Raw genomic sequence first — 20,177 nt, 5'->3', positions numbered from 1 at the left:
AATGTCTTTTAGTATATGTAGGCTAATGCACATGGGGGGGGGGGGGGGGGAGTGCTTACTTTATGTATTATATGAATGTACAAATTAATGGGTTGATTTCGCTTCTATTTTCTTTATTCTTTTAGTTTTTATATAATGTCTTAAGACATAAGTATATGTTTGGATACATTAAAACAGAATTGATTATAATCCATATGGTAGGCTACAGATGATTTGGAATTATTTGGAAAGTGTAATAATGTCTGAATCATCTTTAATTAGTTGCATGTATAGGCTACTTCAATCCCAACACTAATAGCACCACTCCAAAACATAAACGTTCCCTACTTCTCCACTAGGTGGCATTGTATTATGTTTACCGTATGGTAAAATAGTATACGTCCTTGCTTTAAAAAAAAAAAAAAAAAAATAGTGGTTGTGTATAGTGGTTTATAGTGGTTGTAAACCAGTTGAAGGCCAGCTTAGCCATGCTGGGAGACCATCTTGAACCAGCTAAGAACAACAAACTAGTTTAGGCTGGGTCAAGCTATTTTTCCCTTTCTTTCAGCTGGTATCACAGGCTGTGATCATCTGCAATGTGGAGTGCATCAACCACAAAAACATTAAGATTTTTATTTTTATGTCAGATCTCAACCAGACACATATACACACAAAACTTACAAAAAGTCTAAAAACTTAAATATCCATGCAACTTAGCCTAACCTCTGGGGAAAAAAAGACTTACAGTTCAACGCACTTTTAATTGAACAAATGATTAGGAAAATCAAGACATGATTACTTTTGATTTGTATGGGCTAATAGAGGTAGGCTAGGCATACCCTATATTGAAGTTGCAAATTGCCAGTTTAACAAATCTCAACCAAACTTAACCTACTCATCGATTTACTTTAAAACAAGTCAAATATTCTTATGCAAAGGTTTTGCAAATCTCCAGTGAAACTTGAAAGCAAACTCCTCTTAAGCCTCATGCAACTACCTTTGGTTTGATGTAACCCGGCCCATCTGGTGAAGAGAGTGAGTGGCCCAAAACTCAAAGAACTGGGGGGAGAAGTGGAGATAGAGGAGGGCAGATCGGATTGAAAACAAATCACGCCAACAGATCTTCCACCGCACATCACAACCGACGACTCAACAAACTTGCTTGGGGTACATTTCTGCCGTGTCGAGGGCTAAATTACTTTCTAATGTTCGAGTAGGCTAAGTACAGTCTTTTGAAGACGCGTGTGTGATGGATCGTCAAAGTTTGCGAGGTGCAACTGTAGCGCTTCGTCGTCCCCGAATGATGTAGTTTTGCTAAAACATTTGCTCTTGCAAAACAAAATAAACCGCTGATGGAGTTTCGTGACAGAATCACTTTTAACAATATTGTTTTAAGTACAATTGCGTTGTTTTTCGGATGCACGCTGGACAACTGAGCAACTGACGAACTTTACAACATCAAAGGAGGTAAATATGTATTTCGTTGTGATGATTTACTCTTAAGGTAACAATGTGTACGCAGCTTGAATGTGTTTTCAATTCATTAGGCTACATCTTTCAGTTGTTACAAGTGTCGCGACATTAACTCGCTGTAGCCATTGAAATGTGTCATATAAACTACATATTATTGCTATGCTGACGAGAAGAGAGTTTTAGCGCTTTACATTTCGTTACTTAGAGGCATATATTGTGACTTTTGCAAGCTCAAACTTTTGTCAACTTGTGTCCCAGGTAGGGATGGGAATCGAATTTAGCGTTTCCGATTCGTATTCCTCAAGCGATTCCGGTTCTTTAATGGTTGTATTAAAGATTCGTTTCGTATTTTAATTAAGTAATGATTCCCGAACGAATAGCTGTTATGGGCTTATAAATGAGTCGATTATATGAATAAATCTGATTCACTTACTGAAATACAAGTTAGCTATTACTTTGATCATGCTTAGAAAATAAACCAAATGTTAGAGGGTTGTATTTAAGGTTTTGGAAACTTAAAAGTAGTTACTGTGACTGCTCGTTTGACAACGTAAATGTAAATACACACTGCGTTTTGTTGTCAATATTGGTATTGCACAAAAGCCTATAAACATGTTTAAAAGTCTGTAGGCTCATACAGACATCTGATTTTTCATATATGTTATAGACTGTTCAAATCTGAAATTATCTCGTAATTGGGCCTCACTTAAATATCCTCACTTTTCGCGTTGTAGTTTTTGAATCACTAAAAGAACCGGCTCACAAGAGTCATTCGTTCAGAATCAGAATCATGTCATCCCCTCATGAGTTGGTCTACTACACTATTCACGCTGTTTGCTTGTGATTCACCTAAAAGAACCGATTGATAAGAGTCGTTGGTAGCCTAATCGTAGCCTACTATACTGGTAGGAAGCATGTTTAAGATTCAGTGAAATAGTAGTGTAAGAATTTGACAGAACATTGTTGGTGAACCGAATGTCAAGAAAATCATTCAGTTCTTCTTGCATTTTTTTTAACCGTTTCTAAAAAAAAAAAAAAAAAATGGTTCTCAGTTCCTTCAAAATATTGTCTGTATTATAGTTAGGGTTGTAAACTGAAAAGTTCCCAAAGAAGATTTTTTAATACAGTATTCTTTGATTTTTATGTTCACAAACTCAAGTTACTATAGTTGACAAAAAATATTGCAAAGAATTGAATGTATTATGTAAATGTAATTTTTGTGCTTAAAGGATTGGCAAAAAGAGTGTGCCTTGTTTTCCTGAAAAACAGAAAAGTGTGTGCATGTGTTAAATTTAATGTGATGCCCAGTTGAGAGCATTAGCATAAGAATAAAGGGTCTTAGTGAATTTCCCATTGTGTAGAATGAGAAGCGCCAGCAGTCAGAGGCAGAGCGAGTGAAAGGATTCAAAAAGGGGGGAAAAAATGATGGCCCATTCAGATTATTCAGCCTGGTTTGGGCTATGGTCATCAGCTTCTTAAACATGGGTAGACCGTGTCACTTTCATCTTCCCTTCCTGCTGCTCTGCACATTTTCACACATTTCCCTCTTGTCCTGCTGCCTAAATCAGGGCTGTTCAGCCTTGGAATTCCGCGGGAGATTTTAACAAACGCTCATAAAAAGGGGGACCTTGAATGACATTGCACATGCACCGCACAAGGACGAGACAAGACAATGCAATGACAATCAAAGAAAAAGTTTTAAGAGTAACTCTACTGTTAGGATGTAAAACATCATTGAATTTTCTATAAAGAAAATAGGGTGTATTATAAATGTTTAGTCACTGTTAAATCAAAAGTGAAAACTCTTTTTATGAAATATTGCAGTGTTTATTATAAATTAATTATCCATGTACAGTGCTGGTCAGAATTATTTGCCCCCTTCGTAAATATGATCAAAGATAGCAGTAAAAATATATCTGCAGTGTTAATCCTTTTGATATTTTATAAAAAATATTAGCAAAAATCTAACCTTTCATTGAACTAAAATAATTGAAAGTGGGGGGAAAATCACATTATGAATTGAAATAAACCTCCATTTTCCAAGATAACAGCTCTGAGTCTTCTCCTATTTGGAGAAGGGACTTCCCCAGTCCCTGACCTGAACCCTATAGAAAATTAGTGGGCTGAACTGAAGAGAAGAAGCACCAACATGGATCTGGGGATCTGAAGGATCTGGAGAGATCCTGTATGGAGGAATGGTCTCTGATCTCTTGTCAGGTGTTCTCCAAACTCATCAGGCATTATAGGAGAAGACTCAGAGCTGTTATCTTGGAAAAAGGAGGTTGCAAAAAGTATTTAATAAAAGGGAGCAAATAATTGTTCCCAATGTGTTTTGGAGAAAAACATTGATTTCATAATGTGATTTCTGAAAAGAGACGAACTAGAACTAGACTTTGTATCTTGGTCAATGTTGTGTGCCGGGCAAGACCTTGAATCTCTTTATCGGTAAGAAAAAGCTTTGAGGAGTGCCTGAAGTACACTTGTGCCTCAAAGTGAATTGATGAGACTTTAATGGCCGTTTAAAGTGCTGTGAAAGACAGCTGTGTTTCAAGTTTGTGTGCTGCGTCTCTAGTGTCGGACTGAATTGAAGATGAGGGCAGTGTGGTGAGAAAACAGAGATGTGAGAAGTGGTAGCTGCTTACATTCATTTGCCCTCTCAAAGGCTGTTCTTTGAAACCCATCTCCTCAGCTTTGGCCCGTAGGACACGGGACAATCCCTGCATTTTAGTAGTTTGTGTCGGACACCCCTCCAGACATCCGCCTCATTCTCTCACAAGTGTCTGGGGTTAATGAGGATCACATCACATCCGGTTTATGAGTGTGGATGGGGTCCTTCACAGCTTTTTCCTCCCTCATTCTCTCATGCAACTATCAGGGCATTGTTAAAGGGTTAGTTCACCCAAAAATGAAAATTCTATCAGTAATTACTCACCCTCATGTCGTTCCAAACCCAAAATAGTTTCGTTCATCTTTGGAACACAAATTAAGATATTTTTGATGAAAAAATACCACTTCCAAAAGTTAATAAAGAGATTGTAAAACTAATCCATATTAGAAAATGGAGTTGAGCGGTTTAGTCCAAATTTTCTGAGGAGACTCAATCGCTTTATATGATGAACAGATTGAATTTAGGCTTTTATTCACATATAAACATTGATCAGCGAATATAAACCCAAACTCAACCGAACCTGCTTTCCGTGTAAGAACAAACCTCATCGGTTCTTGCGGAAGCTCAAATGATTAGTTCTCGCACGTAAAGCGAACATGCTTGAGCCTCCGTTAACCACAACTGATGTGTGAGTTGATGATTGTTTATATATGAATAAAAAATGTATCAATTCAATATGTTCATCATATAAAGCGATCTTGTCTCTTCAGTACTACACCACTCAATTCATATGGATTCGTTTTTTCGATCTCTTTTTGAAGCGTCAAAGTGGTAGTTGCGTAGCTGTCAATGGAGGGGCAGAAAGCTCTCAAGTTTTTTTAAAATATCTTCATTTGTGTTCCGAAGATAAAAGTCTTACGGGTTTGGAGTTTGAGAGTACAAGAGGGTGAGTAATTAATGACAGAATTTTTAATTTTGGCTGAACTATCCCTTTAAGTCTGTACAGATATCATCACAGAAACCACACACGCAAATGTATATAAAAAGACTTTAATAATGCCATTAAATAGCATACAGCAAATAAGTGAAAGACCAGAATTTGATTGATTGACCTCATTATCATCATCAACTGTTGCCAAGCCTAAAGGAAATAAGATCCATTACATGGAGGGACTGCTTGATCTTTTACATATAGTGGAGACTCACCATATGTGTTTTTTTTTTTTTTTTTTTTAATAATGCAGCAGTGCAGTTTTATATGAATTCCAGATCCCAGTGTTTAATGCATGCGCATGTGTGCGGGTAAAGAAAATACACAAGCAGGAACGCTGTTCACCTTCCTCAAAGGCCTGTTAAGCTGTAAGCCTTCTGCTTTGTTCTCTTTCACAAAGTTTTATTTTATTATTATTCTTTTCTTTTTTTGCTCTTAACTCTCTCATTTCTTTTGTGCTGTGGGCTGGCGGGCCACCGTTTAAAGACAGCTGGAAAATGAACAGTTGAAATGTATACTGTTTACATTAAGTTATATTTGACTTACCATTGCTGTGACTCTAACATTTCCCAAACCACACGTCCACCTGTGATTCATGCAAACCTCCAGACACAGCATGCGGAGGACGGACCTAAATTTATTTTATTAGCTGACCATGAATAAACATCTTACTAGACCAAAATTACAAGTCTGTATTTGAATTTTAGATGAGGTGTAGTGACAGCTGAGTCTTTTGGAATATCCAGAGAACATGAAAACAAGCTGTGGTGCTGGGAATTATATGTAGATTACTGTCAGAATGAGTTCAGTGGTTCTCAAACTGCATGGGAGTTTCCCCGGCTGGTAGACGTCACAACTCAATATAGCTTTTTTTTTTTTTTTTACTTTATTTATTTTAGTTTATTTAAAGATATTCAGTGTTTTATTTCTAATTTATGATCTGTATACACCTTTATACAGGAGCAATCAAAGTCCATCCACCACATTTATATTCTTGAACCAGAAAAAGTCCACTGAAGTGAATACAATTGTTATACATGACCAGCATAGTTTAATTTTTGAAAATATGACTCTGAATTGGTCCTTTTTTTAGGGAATCAAGAACTTACAATGCAACCAGTGTAGATTGATTCCCAAACGAATGACTGTATTGAGTCGATTCTTGTTAGTGAATCAAAAACAAATAGCACAACCATTGTATTGATCCCCAAACGAATGACTCTGAATCGATTCTTCTTAGTGACTAAAAAACATATAGCGCAACCAGTGCAGCGTAGATTGATTTACAACCAAATGATTCCAATAAGTAATTTTATTAGTGGATCAAAAACAGTGCAATCAGCGTAGACTGATTCCTGAAACGAATGACTCTTTAATGAATGAATGAAGTATGTTTCTGCATTATTTGTTTGTTTAGTGCTGTTGTTAAAAATGAAGGTCAGTTATTGGATTGCATTTATGCTGTCTCTAAAAAGTCAGTGACAACTCGATACAAAGAGTGTGTTTAATTAATTTATTACTGAAATGATCTCACCATTTCTGCAGTGGAATTGAATGTTTTTTTGTTTTTTTGTTTTTTCAAATATCCTTAACACTACTAAAAGAATCATTGATGAAGCTGTTAAGGAACCGGAGTTGTTAAGATGAATCCAAACAGGAATCGATAAATTCTTTACAATTCCCATCCTTGACTTGAGTGTTTTGATCAAAGGTGGTACTTATCCTGAAAAGTTTGTGAGAAAAGTTAGTAGAAGTTTTACTTAAGAACCATCTTAATGTGAGAGGACAGAATATAAACCAGTGAATGTCAGGATAGGCATTACGTGCAGCTTACTATCAAGTCAACAGTCAGCGTTAAATCAAAGTACTGTGTGACACTGTGGCCTCTGAGGGTTAGCTTTGATGTGCTAGTTAATTAATTCCTGAAGGGCTGCTGACGGGCTATCCAGTTCTTCATTATGGGAACCTCTTCACAGTGGCTGTCTGTATCGTTATTACAGTTATTGTATCATCTTCACAGCCTGTGAGTCGCAGTTTACCCTCTCACTGTTGCAGGCTCAAACAATAGCACGCTGTTCCAAGTGTTTGTTGTCAAAGCTAATCGGATGCAGAAACCGAGTCTGAACTGCACAGAGGCCACCAGCGGTTCAGCGGGGTAGTCTTCTGTTTCCGGAGTTATTGGAAACGGAGAAGTCGATGCAAGGGAGTTGTGATTTATCAGGCGGCCTCCCAGCTCCTGACCAGACTTGCAAGGAATGGAGTGGGTAGATAGATCAGTCTCATTGCGTTCCATAGGATGAGCAGGGAGATCCAAAGAGGAGCGCTGAATTCCTGCCAGGCCACAGACTCCTCCAACAGACTGGAAGACGAGCTGGATGTGTTGAGCAAGGAGAAGCCATGTGGTAATCTTTAGCAATCAGCCCGCTTGTTCCCCCGTCACACATGTCCACTCCCGCTCGTGGCCTCTCCCTGAACGCCGCGCTGGATCACGGCCAGGCTCACTGTGGAATTCTCTCACTACGTTATGCTGGATAAGGATCATGTGTGTCCCTGTCATCATCTCGCAGTGTATTCCCGGTGTAGCTTGAATATATGACTCCCCACATTGGGGTAGTTGGAACAGTGTGCATCTCAAAGACTAGAAACATTCGTAAAAAGGGATGGGAAAATAGTTTTTTCATTGTACCACAATTCTTTTTTTGAAAGAGGCACTCTGAATGCAGGTTAGACGCAAGGATAACCAAGTTCAATTTTGGTCTATTCTCTACTCAAAACAATAGAGTGCTGGAAAACAATTAATCCTAAAACCCAGAAGCGAGTTAGCATTTTAGAACTTCTGGTTCCATCATCCTGGATTTTTTTTTTGTTGTTGTTGGTTAAATGGCTGAAATGAGGTCTGTGGAAAGTTCAGGATATTTTATTGTTTTATTCTATGACATAAAATGCATCGGTAATACCCTACTCCATGTTTTTTAAGCTTTTATATGTCTTGAAGAAGACTTGCTTGCAAGTGGCTAAATGGGACTACAGAGGTTGTTGGGGACATTAAACATCACCGTGACCGAACAGTAAATCATCCACTCATTAGTCTACTTTTACAGCCTTGTTGTGTTTATACTCTTGCAAACTATTCTAATTCAAACTTTTCAACTTCAAGATTTTAAATAATGATTAAAAGATTTGTCTGAAGTTTACCGGTGTTAATGTTGAAGTCATGTGACCATGACTAACTTATTTGTTTATACTTGTGATAGATTTTGTGAAGATTTTTGTATTTTGAATTCAAAATTCATATCATTTGTATTGGTTTATGAATATTATATTGATAAGTATGTAAGAATCATAAACTTTTGTTGGTATTTTCTACAATAATCCAAAAGCCTATTGTTTTTTTGTCGAGGGAACCAGGGTGAAGCAAACTGATGGTTTGTCCTACAAAACTATCTCATCCCTGCAGCAGTCTATTGTATAACTTCAGAAAACTTTAGTTTGGACCACTTTTATGATGCTTTTATGGTCCATTTTGTACTTTTTGGAGCTTTACAGCCCCTGGTCACTCACTATATAGACCTTATTCAAAGCAGTGTCATGAAAGCAAGGCTGTGACGGATAGACTTGCTGTGTTTTCAATGGCATCTTCTGTATAAAGCTCCTAGATCGCTTGTAATTTTCCACTGCTCATTTTGTTTGGAGGTTTTTGTCTACTGCAATTTCTTGAAAAGATATTTTAACAGTGTTTAACTGTTGTTGTTTGGCAAGAACTAGATAATAATTGACCAAAAAAGGTTTGGAACAACATGCGGGTGAGTAAATAATGACTGAATATGTATTTTTGGCTGATTTCTTTGAAACAAATTCATAGTCTCATTAGTGCTGACCGATAATCTGAATGTTTCTAATTGTCCAACATACAGACGGGTAAGTGTCAGGGTGTAAAGCAGCTGGTAGAGTTGGGATTCCACACAGACACCATCACACGTTACAGATACCAGTGTTTCTCCACCCTCCGCACCCCTGCACAGCTGACAGACCCCTGACTTGCAAAACAGACAACAAAAAAAGCTGTAAAATAAGATCACACATGCCGACACCATGAAGAAATCATCAGAGAGATCTAGATAACAGAAGATCTAAACTTTGAACTAAGAAGATGAGCATACCTAAGGGTTCAGTTTTCGAATGACTTTATATGTGACCATGATGATGGACCGATATTTTCAAGTTTGTGCATGTATCAACCAAACAGTGAAATGATATTATGAAATGGACCCTATGACTCTAAATTCTGATTGGATGATAAATTGTGTTCACTCCATTCATAAATAGTCAGTTAGCATTACTTGCTTTTGTTTATTCTGATTATTAATGAATATTAAACAGTAAATGCATTTAAACAATATGAAAAATTTTAATATTGCCTTTTCCGACGTTTTGTGAATGCAAAAACACTATATTAAAAACAACGTTTAATACTTTTCTACACTGTAAAATAAAAAGTTTCTGCCTTAAATTTAAGTACAATCAACTTGTATGTTTAATGCGTTTCAACTTAAATTACATTAAACTGACTTAAAAAAATGAGTTGAATCTTATATAGTATATAATATACTTGTATACTTTTTTAAGTTATATTAAGTTTATATAACTTAAAAAAGTTGAAGATTGCTTAACTTTTGATGAGTTAAAGTAATATAAAAACATGTTATCATAACTTATTAAATATCTTGCAGTATATAGTGATTTTAGTGATGTATTTTTAATTTTGAGTAATTGAATTATTACAAAAAGAGAGAAAACAATTGTTAAAATACATTGGATGTTTTAGAACATGCATAATCCCAAAAACAGTAATGTGCTGTTTATGCGGTCGGCATTCATAATGTTTCCTTAGCCTAAATGATATTTACCCTTAATGATACAGTACACCCTCAAGCTGCCGAGCCAAACTGTACAATAAAATACGTCCCATTCAGTAAGTTAGCTGCTAATTACGTTGAAACTACATTACACCGCAACTATAATTTCTTTCACAAGCATGTAATTAACATTTGTGTCTGTTTCTTTCTGGGAGGACAGACGGAGGGATGACAGCTGGGCCTGTAGCGAGAGAGCGCTAACTACCCATTTGGTTTAGTGACCCGAGCAAATGGTGTGCAGAGAGAGCAAATTCTTTCATGAGATCTGTGATGTGACACGCAACAGCTGCACTACGCTCTGTTAAAGTATCCTCTCAGTAAGCCTCACCTTATTTATAAACACTTGTAGTATAAACACAGCTCTCATAACGATTTAATTAGGTGCACAAACATATACAACGGCATTCTCAGCGCACTCGACGGAGCTTCGCCGAGACCCTCGCTGGGACAGTTTCTTAAACGATAGACTTGGTTGTAAAGTAAACATCTGTTTCAGATTTTTAGGAGGACAAAGAGATCAAGCACAGGATATTGCACATATGCAGGGGTTTAGGGTTGGGGGGGGATGGGTAAGGTCATCATCTGGTCTTTTCCCTGCTGTCAGTGTTGAGAGGAGGATGTTATAGTTCTGCTGCTTTGCTATGAATCTAATCTCCATGCTCATTCATATTGATCTCTGCATCAGGTTTGTTATGGAAGTCAATAGTAAGATATTCTGATTCCAACATTGACTGGGTGCAGCACTGTCATATTCCGGAATATAACAAGCTTGTTATATTTAATGCCTGTTGACATGTAGCGAGCTCTTGGAGCTGAAACGCTCACGAACAATAAACATCAAAGACAATTTAAGAAGGAAAATGTCAAATATTTTTGTCTGGTAGTAAGCATTAGTGGAGAACAACATTTCAAGCGAAATTAAAAAGTTGAAAAAGATTAAAAATAGTGCTTTTGTTTTAGAAGAATGCCATCAAATCTTGACTTCAAATGATCAAGATCTACTGTAGGTAGACATTTGCTGAACTGTGTTCTTTTGGGGTGGGTTCCTTGAGTTGAGGAGATTTTAAAAGGTTAGTTCACCCCAAAATGAAAAAAAATTAATGAAAGCTCTTCGTTTTTTTGGTGGAAACCGTGATACTTTATTTCCAGGCTTCTTTGATAAATAAAAAGTTCAAAAGAACAGCATTTAGAAAACTTTTAACATTATAAATGCCTTTACTGTCACTTTTGATCAATTTAATGCATCCTTGCGGAATAAAATGATACATTTCTTTTCATGGCATACGATAATGTTATAGTGTGTTATCACTAAAAAGTGTTGTAATTTTATCTCAGTTGAAGTAATTAGAAAAGTGGCCACATTATAATGTGGAGAAAGCAATTAGTGATTAATTATTGATAACCGTTTTGGAGTAACTTCCCTGACCCTGCTGACTTGGTGACATTAGATGCACTTCATGCATGTAATGTTATCCATGTTCCTGGATTACAAGAGTAAGGTTAAGTGTAAAGAAATAATCTTGTCTAATCACTTTGCTCTACTATTACACTAGAATTTTTCTTTTGAATGTAACTCTCAACTGTACAGATGAAGAAGCAGTGATTTATGTCCTCACCATGGTTCTGTGCAAAAGACACGATGCCACAGAAGACTAGAAGTTTGTGTTGTGTGAGAGGCAAGCTGTAACACTGTTGAAAATAAATGATGCTCCAAGCATGTTCATGTCATTAGCATACAACTAGTGTTTATTGAGCTGTTTATTTGTCTGTTTATCCTTTGGATTGTTTTTCTGCTTAGAGCTTATGATGCTATTGGAGTGTTGAACAGAAGCGTGGGCTTCTAGAATTGCAGTCATCATTTATTGAGAAAAAAAAAATGGTCAGCTCTATAAGATGTTACAAGGTGTTTCTTCAGCATCAGTTTGATTGTTCTGGAGGGCCACATGGTTTTCTCTCCCATTATCTCTCATTTGTGTCCTTTTTTCACCCTCCCAGTCCTTTGGGGTGTCTTTTTCACACCTGTTGCTTCCTTTCAGACTGATGACAGGCACAGAAAGAAGCAGTCAAAGCTGCCTGTCATGTATTCAGGGAAAATGAAGAAAAGTTCATGGAGCTTCCTGGAAGAAAAACACTTTTGACACTTTTGGAGTCCACATAATTGCTGGTGTTAAGTAGTCGGTGTAATTGCTTTCCTAAAAATGGAGGGAAAGTTGTGTGAAGATAAAGTGGATTGTGTCCAGCTTTATTGCTTGACTTCACTCGTCTTTGTCAAACTATTGGCTGGAAGGGAAATCAAATTTACAAGAAGTGTAAAGTTAATGAAATGTCCTCCTTCTGCTCTTCCCTTGCAGCTTACTTTTCGTGGAAACACAATCAGTTCTAATCATTATCTGTGATTGTGGATTTGTGAAGGTGGTCTACACGGAGTGTTCAAAGGGGGGATTTTTGTGAGCGGTCACGGCTGAACTTTCTGGCCCAGCAGTAGGTGGGGTAATGCGGTAGGGGGCGGCTATGGAGGATTAGCCTGCAGGCCTGCGTGATCTCACACCCCTCTGTCATGCGGACCTGAGATTCTGATCCTTTTCGCACGCTGCATTTGTCAAAGCAGCCACGCAGAAGAACAGAGTTGCTTTCTTGTCGTTTTTCCCCCCTCAACGCCACCTGTTCACTCGGTTATGTACACCTGTACTGTCAGATCTTTTCATCAAAGGGTCAGAGTTCAGTTTAGACTACAGACCGTGACGAGAAAATGGCAATATGGAGTACTGATACATTGGCTATGCAAATCAAACGGTAGAATTTGGGCCATTTTGGGATGATTAGCCATACCAGGTTAGCCTTTTAGCCTTAACTTTTGAACCAATGGCTAACAACCCTGCCATTTGAATAATGTGAGATTTTCAAATATTTTTTGTGAATTTTTAAATTGAATAAGAATGTTTTTTTTCATACACAAATATTTTTTTATATATATATATATATATATATATATATATATATATATAATTCTAAATTCTAAATTATCGATTTTTCTTTTATGCCAAAAATCATTAGGATATTAAGTAAAGAAAAATTTCTTTCCGTAAATATATAAAACATTTATTTTTGTGAGTGAATGCAGCACAATCGTGAATATAAATGGACAACTTTAAAGGCTATTTTCTCAATGTTTCGATTTTTTTTGCACCCTCAGATTCCAGATTTTCAAATGGTTGTATCTCGGGCAAATATTGTCCTTTCAAAAAAATGTACCCATGGGACTGGTTGTGTGGTCCATGGTCACATGTGTATACACACACACACACACACACACACAGTACCGGTCAAATGTATTTGAAAGAAGTCTCTTATACTCATCAAGCCTGATTTATTTGATAAAAAATTGTAATATTGTGAAATATTATTACAATTAAAAATAATGCTTTTCTATTTGAATATACTTTAAAATATCATTTATTTTTGTGATGCAAAGTTTAATTTTCATCCGCCATTACTCCAGTCTTCAGTGTCACATGGTCCTTCAGAAATCATTCTAATATGCTGATTTATTATCAATGTTGGAAACAGTTGTGCTGCTTAATATTTTTTTTTATAACCTATTATACTTTTTTCAGGATTCTTTGATGATAAAAAAAAAAAAAAAAAAAAAAAAGAACAGCATTTATTTAAAATAGAAATCCTTTGTAACACTATACACTTCTGTTTAAAATTTTGGGGTCAGTAGTTTTTTTTTTTATCTTTTTTTTAAAAGAAATTAATACATACACACACATATATATATATATATATATATATATATATATATATATATATATATATAAAATCGTTGAAGTATTGAAATGACTCCTTGTATGATGGATGTTATTGAAATTATAATGATTGATCATCTTTGACAGGTGTTTATGAGTCATTGTTGCTGTGCGTGTATTCCAGGGCAGCTTTGGCTGCAGTAATAGGTGTTTCTGGCAAATAAAGGTGACCAGCGCCAGTAATAGCATGTTTGTGTTTGACTAATGTCCTCAAACAGGGATTCATTTCATTTAACATTCTCTTTTAACAATCGTGGTAATGATATGGAACAAGAAAAACTTTGAGTCCTGGAAGGTGGTTTCCATAAGAGACATATAGAAATGTCCCAGTTGTTATAATTGGCCTGTGTACATTTGATGACAACACAGAGTTCACAAGCAGCATTAGGAGGCCTCATTATTAATGTATAAATGAATCCTTTGACAGCTACAATGTTTAGTTACATCTATGAGGAGGTGTCAGTGAGACAGGATGGCAAATGTACCCTCTTGGCTAACAAGTAGTGAGACAGATGCTGGCCAACTCCAACAGTCCACCTCTAATCGGCTTATCTTGGCAAAGGGATGTTTGACTGGCACGAGAAAAGGCTGATGAATGTGGCCACAGGTACTCTTACAGGATACTGAACATAAGAAAATTACATTTTGAATTAGCATGTAGAAACAACATTCAAAAGGTCAAAAGGAAAAGCATCATTTAGTTTGCATGCATCATTTTCCTTTTGGAGCACACTGCAAATAATATGCTAGTTATTTTCTCTAATGGGCTGTTGTTATATGATTACAAAAAAATACAGAAAAAACATTTGTTTGTTTTGGTAGAAGGAAAATATAAAGTGTATCACAATGTGACGTCTCACAATTAGACTTTTTTTTTTTTTACAGGCTTCCAAATACCACAGTCTATACCCAAGTGAAAAATAAATGTACTAAAATGTATTTGAAATACATTTATTTTATACTACAAATACATTCACATATTTATGTACTTAATATAAATACAATGCAATTGTACTTTTGGTATACTAAATTGGTATTTAAAGTCTGCTAAATTGGAACCACTAATTTTGTACTTAAAACACTTTAGTTATCCGGAAATAGTGCTAAGGTCCGACTAAAAATATACTTAATTATATTTGATTGTGCTAAAGTGGAACTATTGATGCACTTTAAATATCTTTATTATAGATCATACTATCCTTACTAATAGTGATATTAAAACACATTTTAGGCTTAATATTAATAAATGTGCATTGTGCAATAAAGAAGTGCTCCAAATAAAGTTGAACTATAATATTAATGTCAGTAAAACTCAAGCGATATGTCAGTAAATATGTTAATGGGTTTGTAGTATACTTAGTATGAAATACATGTATTTAATGATTTTTTTCACTTGGGCAGGGCTTCTTGATTATGACAAAAATTATAATAATAATTATAATTAATAAAAATATTATTTTTATTAAATAATAATACAGGATTATTTAACTTAATTACTCACTGACTTCATGCATTTATTGAACTTTAAGCCTTGCTTATAAACGTATGGTGTAAAGTATAAACACACTTGTTAATTTGCTGAAGAACAAACAACATGGGCAGCCACAATCAGAGACTGAATGGCCTCAGTTTGGACCTCTTTTCAAGTCCTAAACCGCTCGCTGTTTGCTCTGAACCAAGGATAATCTTGTAGGTTACACAAAGTTAAACAAGCGGCGTGCTGCCAAGTCATCTGCCTTCAGCACAGGCACTTGAGCGCTCTGACAGAGCTGCCATAGAGGAGGTACTCTGCACGCTCTCTGCTTTGTCTCTTCTGGTAACATGGCATTTCTATAACGGCTCCTCTAAGCTCTCAAAACAAACAGACAAGTCATGAGACAGGGCAGAGGGAAGTGAAGGATTTTTCTGTAGAATTGTAGTTTATATAATGGAAACATTTCAGTCACTACCTCTGAAGATTTCATGCATTTGTAGGTCTTTCGAGGGAAGTGATAATATAAAATTTTGCATCAGTCGTATGTTTTTAAAAACCTATCGATGACGGGTTGCGACACCTCTTTTTGTCCGCTAAGCTACTTTGTAGCATGTTTCAGGTCATCTATTTGTCTCAGAAGACAGTAAAAATCATTTTTTCTCTTTCAGGCTCATCATGGAGACCACAAGTCCCAGCACCACAGAAAAGAAGGAATGCAAGGGGTCAGGCCTGGATGGCAGTAGTTTCTCAGACCTTCCCAAAAAGCCCTCACCGACCACAGCATCTCGAGGTATGGTGTTCTCAAATGGAAAAGGTGCATTGTCTTATTTTTCTGATGTTTAACTACTTTCTTTCCTATCCCAGTAAATTGTGTAGAGGCAATTCGTAGCTTGACTTGCGAAGTGTGACTCTGGCGCTTTTCAAAACTTTTTCTTTATTTGTTTTTGTTGTCCTACTACCAAAGGGTTACAGTTAGCTGGTTAGCATGGCTCAGTTTGCCCCTGGTGGTAAATGCTGAAACTCCATTGATGACCAGGAGTGTTTGGGAAACCAGTTTAGAACAGTGTTATTTTAGTATTATTTATATACTTTTATAGTATTTATTAATTTATTAATATTTTTAATAAGCTTTTATATTTTCAGTTTTCATCGTAATTTGTATTTTTTTCAACTTGGCTTTATTTTATTTTTATTTGTTTTATTTTTAGTAATTCTGGTATTTAGGTTAGTACCAATCAGTTAGATGCAATGGCAACATTGAACAACAAGTTTTTCAATTAATATTTATATTTTGTTTCAGTTTTATTTCAGTTATTAAAAAACTATTTTTAATGGTTTGGCTGTTACTATTATTATTATTATTATTTTAAGTTAAATTTGGTATGCTTAGTAGTTTGTTAAATTATTAAAAATATTTAAAATTATTATTGATCATAATTTTGGCATTTTGTAAAAATATTAGTTTTAAATTATTATTAAGACCCTAGAATACGCCAAATTAGAAAAGACTTGTTCATAAATCGGCTGAGAGATGTATAGAAATTCATTGTGTGTCGGACCGGTTTGCTCGTGTATCACTTGTTGACTCAAAGATGCAAAGGAAAGAGTGAAGAGAATGGACGAGAGGCTGTACATGTTTAAAAGATGTCAGTGAATGTGTGATGAAAATCCTTCTCTAACTAGGTTGAAAGACCTTGTTCTTACCTCCAGAGTATAAATGTTATAAATTTCTTAAAGCTTCAGGGAGAGCAGTGGACTGCGCTGTCCATCTGACAAACATGAAGATGGTGAAAGACCTTTGAAATGCTAATGACCTGCTCATATTATGGCATCGTACTGTTTAATGAGGGGTTTGGTGGCCTGCCATAAGAAAGCAATGATCATAAATTGTTTAAGACAAAAGTAGAAATAGGGCATCGGTGTACCCGCTCTTCAGAAGGGTGTTATTTTTTGTCTCAGTGTATGATGTTGTGGGTTATTTTGAATGTGAAAATTCATATTTAAAACGGAAAAAATATGATTATAGGAAATGCTCAAGGAATAGTACTAGTTGCCTGCTGAAAAGGCTTTTGAATACAAACCTCAGTGATGGTGATGGACCTTGCTCTCACCACTAGAGACCAGAAGTTTTACAAGCGTGTATAAAAAGATGTTGACAAGGAAGTTGGGATCTTTTCATGAATTTTTCATTCAATTTAGTGTTACACTGGAATGATTCTCTCAAAAATTACTCACTCTTACGTCATTCCTAACCTGTATGACTTTTTATTTCTTCTGTGAATCATAAGGAAACATTTGAAAGAATGTCCTGGTCATTTTCTTTATATGCAGTTACAATAAATGGGTGATTATTACTGTTGTTACTATTGGTATATAAGTCTGATTTTGTATATTGATTGTTTTTAAGAAAATTGTTAAATTATTGTAAACAACAAATATGAAATTTTGATTTGTTTTTAATCATAAATATTTGTAAAATTGAAATACTGTTGATTGCCATGAATTGCCATTGCTGCATATACAGCGTTAAATCATAAATCAATAAAACAATAAATAGGTGAAGCTTTCAAAATGTATCATTCAAGTGGTCCATATGACTGAAAATTAAGTTGTTGTTCACTGAAAATCTTGTTATTCGCTCTAGTTCTCCTTAACATGTTCATAAGTGTTTGTAAGAGAAGTAGCAATGCCCAATTCATAAACAAATGATTCTTATGAGTCGGATCTGTTCAATGAATCACTGATCCAGTTCACAACATTGGTCTGAATGGTACGTTTACAAATCATTTTTAATAGTTTTCAAGTTACTAAGTACTTACTGTACTTCAATTTCATTTTGAATTCATTTAAAATATAGTGCACCATATGAATAACTTGGTGCTTTTGTGTCTTTTTTTTTTTTTTTTTTTTAAGCTTGAAAGCCCCCTACCCCATTCACTGGGGGAAAAACAACCAGTAGGCTATCATTTTGTGTTCAACAGAAGAAAGAAAGTCATACAGTTTTGGAACGAAAGGACAGAAACTATCCCTTTAAAACTTTGAAAAAGGTATTTTTCTATAAAAATATTTGGAAAGTTACATATACTCATTCCTGTCCCTGGAAATCTGCCTCCCTGTATGGTTTATTTCAAACCCTGCCTGTAATTGCCAATGAACCTGAAGACTTGGATTTGCTGGTTGAAGTGGATTTGAACCCTGCAGGGCGATATAGATCTCCTGGAGCAGGACTGAACTTATTTAAAGCATTTCTGAGCTATTCGATACCTTTTGTTTCATCTCACTTGTATGTCTATTTACAGCTTTTATGGTGCAGAATTTGTTTTATTGAGATCAGTTTAGTGGTTACAGGGGATCTGCAGGATTTATTAGCTGCTCAGTCCAACTTTTGTTCAGTACCTCGAGACAATGTGTGCTCAGTGTAGGTACATGATACGAAGTAGGAACAAGGAAAGGTGTCAATGTTTCAAAGGAAAATCTGCAAAGAAAATTCTCCGACCACAACACATTCTTTCCCACCAGTTCAGGCCAAATTTTAAACCGGTGTTCTCAAATTTAATGTGTCCTGACATGATCCCGACCAAAGTCAGTCCAGTTGGCGGCCATCTTGGTAACGCCCTTGGGCAGTTACTTTTAATGATGCAAGCACAGCTACTGCTGTATGAACGGCAAAGACCGAAAACTGTTTGCAAAGCTTACGCTTTAATAACAAACTACTGCTCAAAAGTTTGGGGTTGGGAAGATTTTTTGAAGTCTCTCGTTCTCAGTAAGGCTACATTTATTTAATCAAAAATACAGTTAAAACAATATTATTACTGATTTAAAATAACTGTCTATTCAAATCTTTTATGTAATTTAATACAATTTACAATGTAAAATTGTGGCTGCACCACTTCAGGCAGGCTTAATTATCAAGTTTGGTGCCAATTAGTTTTGTTTGGATACCTGTATGTGGTGAGGATATTATCCCGCCCCTGCCTGGTATAATATCAGCAGATTGATGACAGGTGGTGGAGATAATTTTTCCAGGCCTTTTTCATTTGTGGAAGCACACCGAGCGGTTCTAGATCGGTCACAGACACCATGTCAGAGAAAAAGAGGTATTTCTTTATCCCTTCTAAATAGTTCTCTGTAGAGACGGTGAAGAATGGGTAAGGAGGCTGGGTGGGAGGAGCAGAGAGCAGTGCGGCGGGCAGCCCAGGGGAGAGAGGCAGTCCACCAGGGGTCAAGCCACTGGCAGAGAAAAATGTGGCTTAAAAAGCCGCTCTATCCACACACAGCCCACTCTAAAGGGACAGCCACTAATCTTCCTGAGAAAGGGATTTATTCTCTTTTTTTCCTCCGCCTTTCCTTTCTGTTTCTCTAAATGAGGCCCTTCCGCTGCAGTGGGTTTTCTGGTCCAGAGAAAGAGGATCTCTGACAGGATAGCATGAGCAGGCTGCATTTAGCCTATACTGGAGTTGTAGGGTTTTTTTCTTCTTCTTATGTTTACCAGTTTGGCATGTCTTAGAACTATTACAAGTTGTATGCACACATGCACATATGATCTTTTTTTCTGTAAAATTCTCCAAAATGGTAAAAAGCACCATAAAACTGTCATAAATAGTAGTCTATGCTACTAAGTGCTTTGTTCCAGTTGTTTTTAGCTGTACTATAGTCTGTGTGATGAATTTAAGACATTAATCTGTACCCCTGTACTTGAATATGGCATCTTTAATGGGGTCGTACATTGGGTGACAAGAGCAGTACTATGTCTTCCAATACTTTGTTTTCTATTAGTGTTTCAGTAATAAGTTTGTCTTTTTGTGGCTTGAATAAAGTCTATGCTTCGGATAGAGAAATATCGTAATATAGATCACCCTTTTGCTTTTCCTTTTACATTAATGGCACTTTGTTCATTCTTTAAATGAACTCTGGGCCCGTACAGTGA

The 20,177-nt window shown here is 36.1% G+C and overlaps 1 protein-coding gene across 2 annotated transcripts in view; it reads left to right on the top strand.

The window, feature by feature from the left end:
- Positions 1 to 934: 934 nt before the first annotated feature.
- Positions 935 to 20,177, top strand: part of gli2a (GLI family zinc finger 2a) — a 77,056-nt gene continuing 57,813 nt past the window's right edge. For both annotated transcript variants that reach the window (XM_079882316.1, XM_079882315.1), the window contains exons 1-2: positions 935 to 1,446; positions 15,919 to 16,040. In XM_079882316.1, the coding sequence (XP_079738442.1) occupies positions 15,926 to 16,040 (115 nt within the window). In that variant the 5' untranslated portion in view covers positions 935 to 1,446; positions 15,919 to 15,925. The remainder of the gene's footprint in view (positions 1,447 to 15,918; positions 16,041 to 20,177) is intronic.

The sequence above is a fragment of the Squalius cephalus genome, assembly GCF_949319135.1.
Source record: "Squalius cephalus genome assembly, chromosome: 9".
Taxonomy (NCBI): domain Eukaryota; kingdom Metazoa; phylum Chordata; class Actinopteri; order Cypriniformes; family Leuciscidae; genus Squalius; species Squalius cephalus.
The sequence above is the reverse complement of the archived record's forward strand: the minus strand, read 5'-3'. Positions and strand labels throughout refer to the sequence as shown.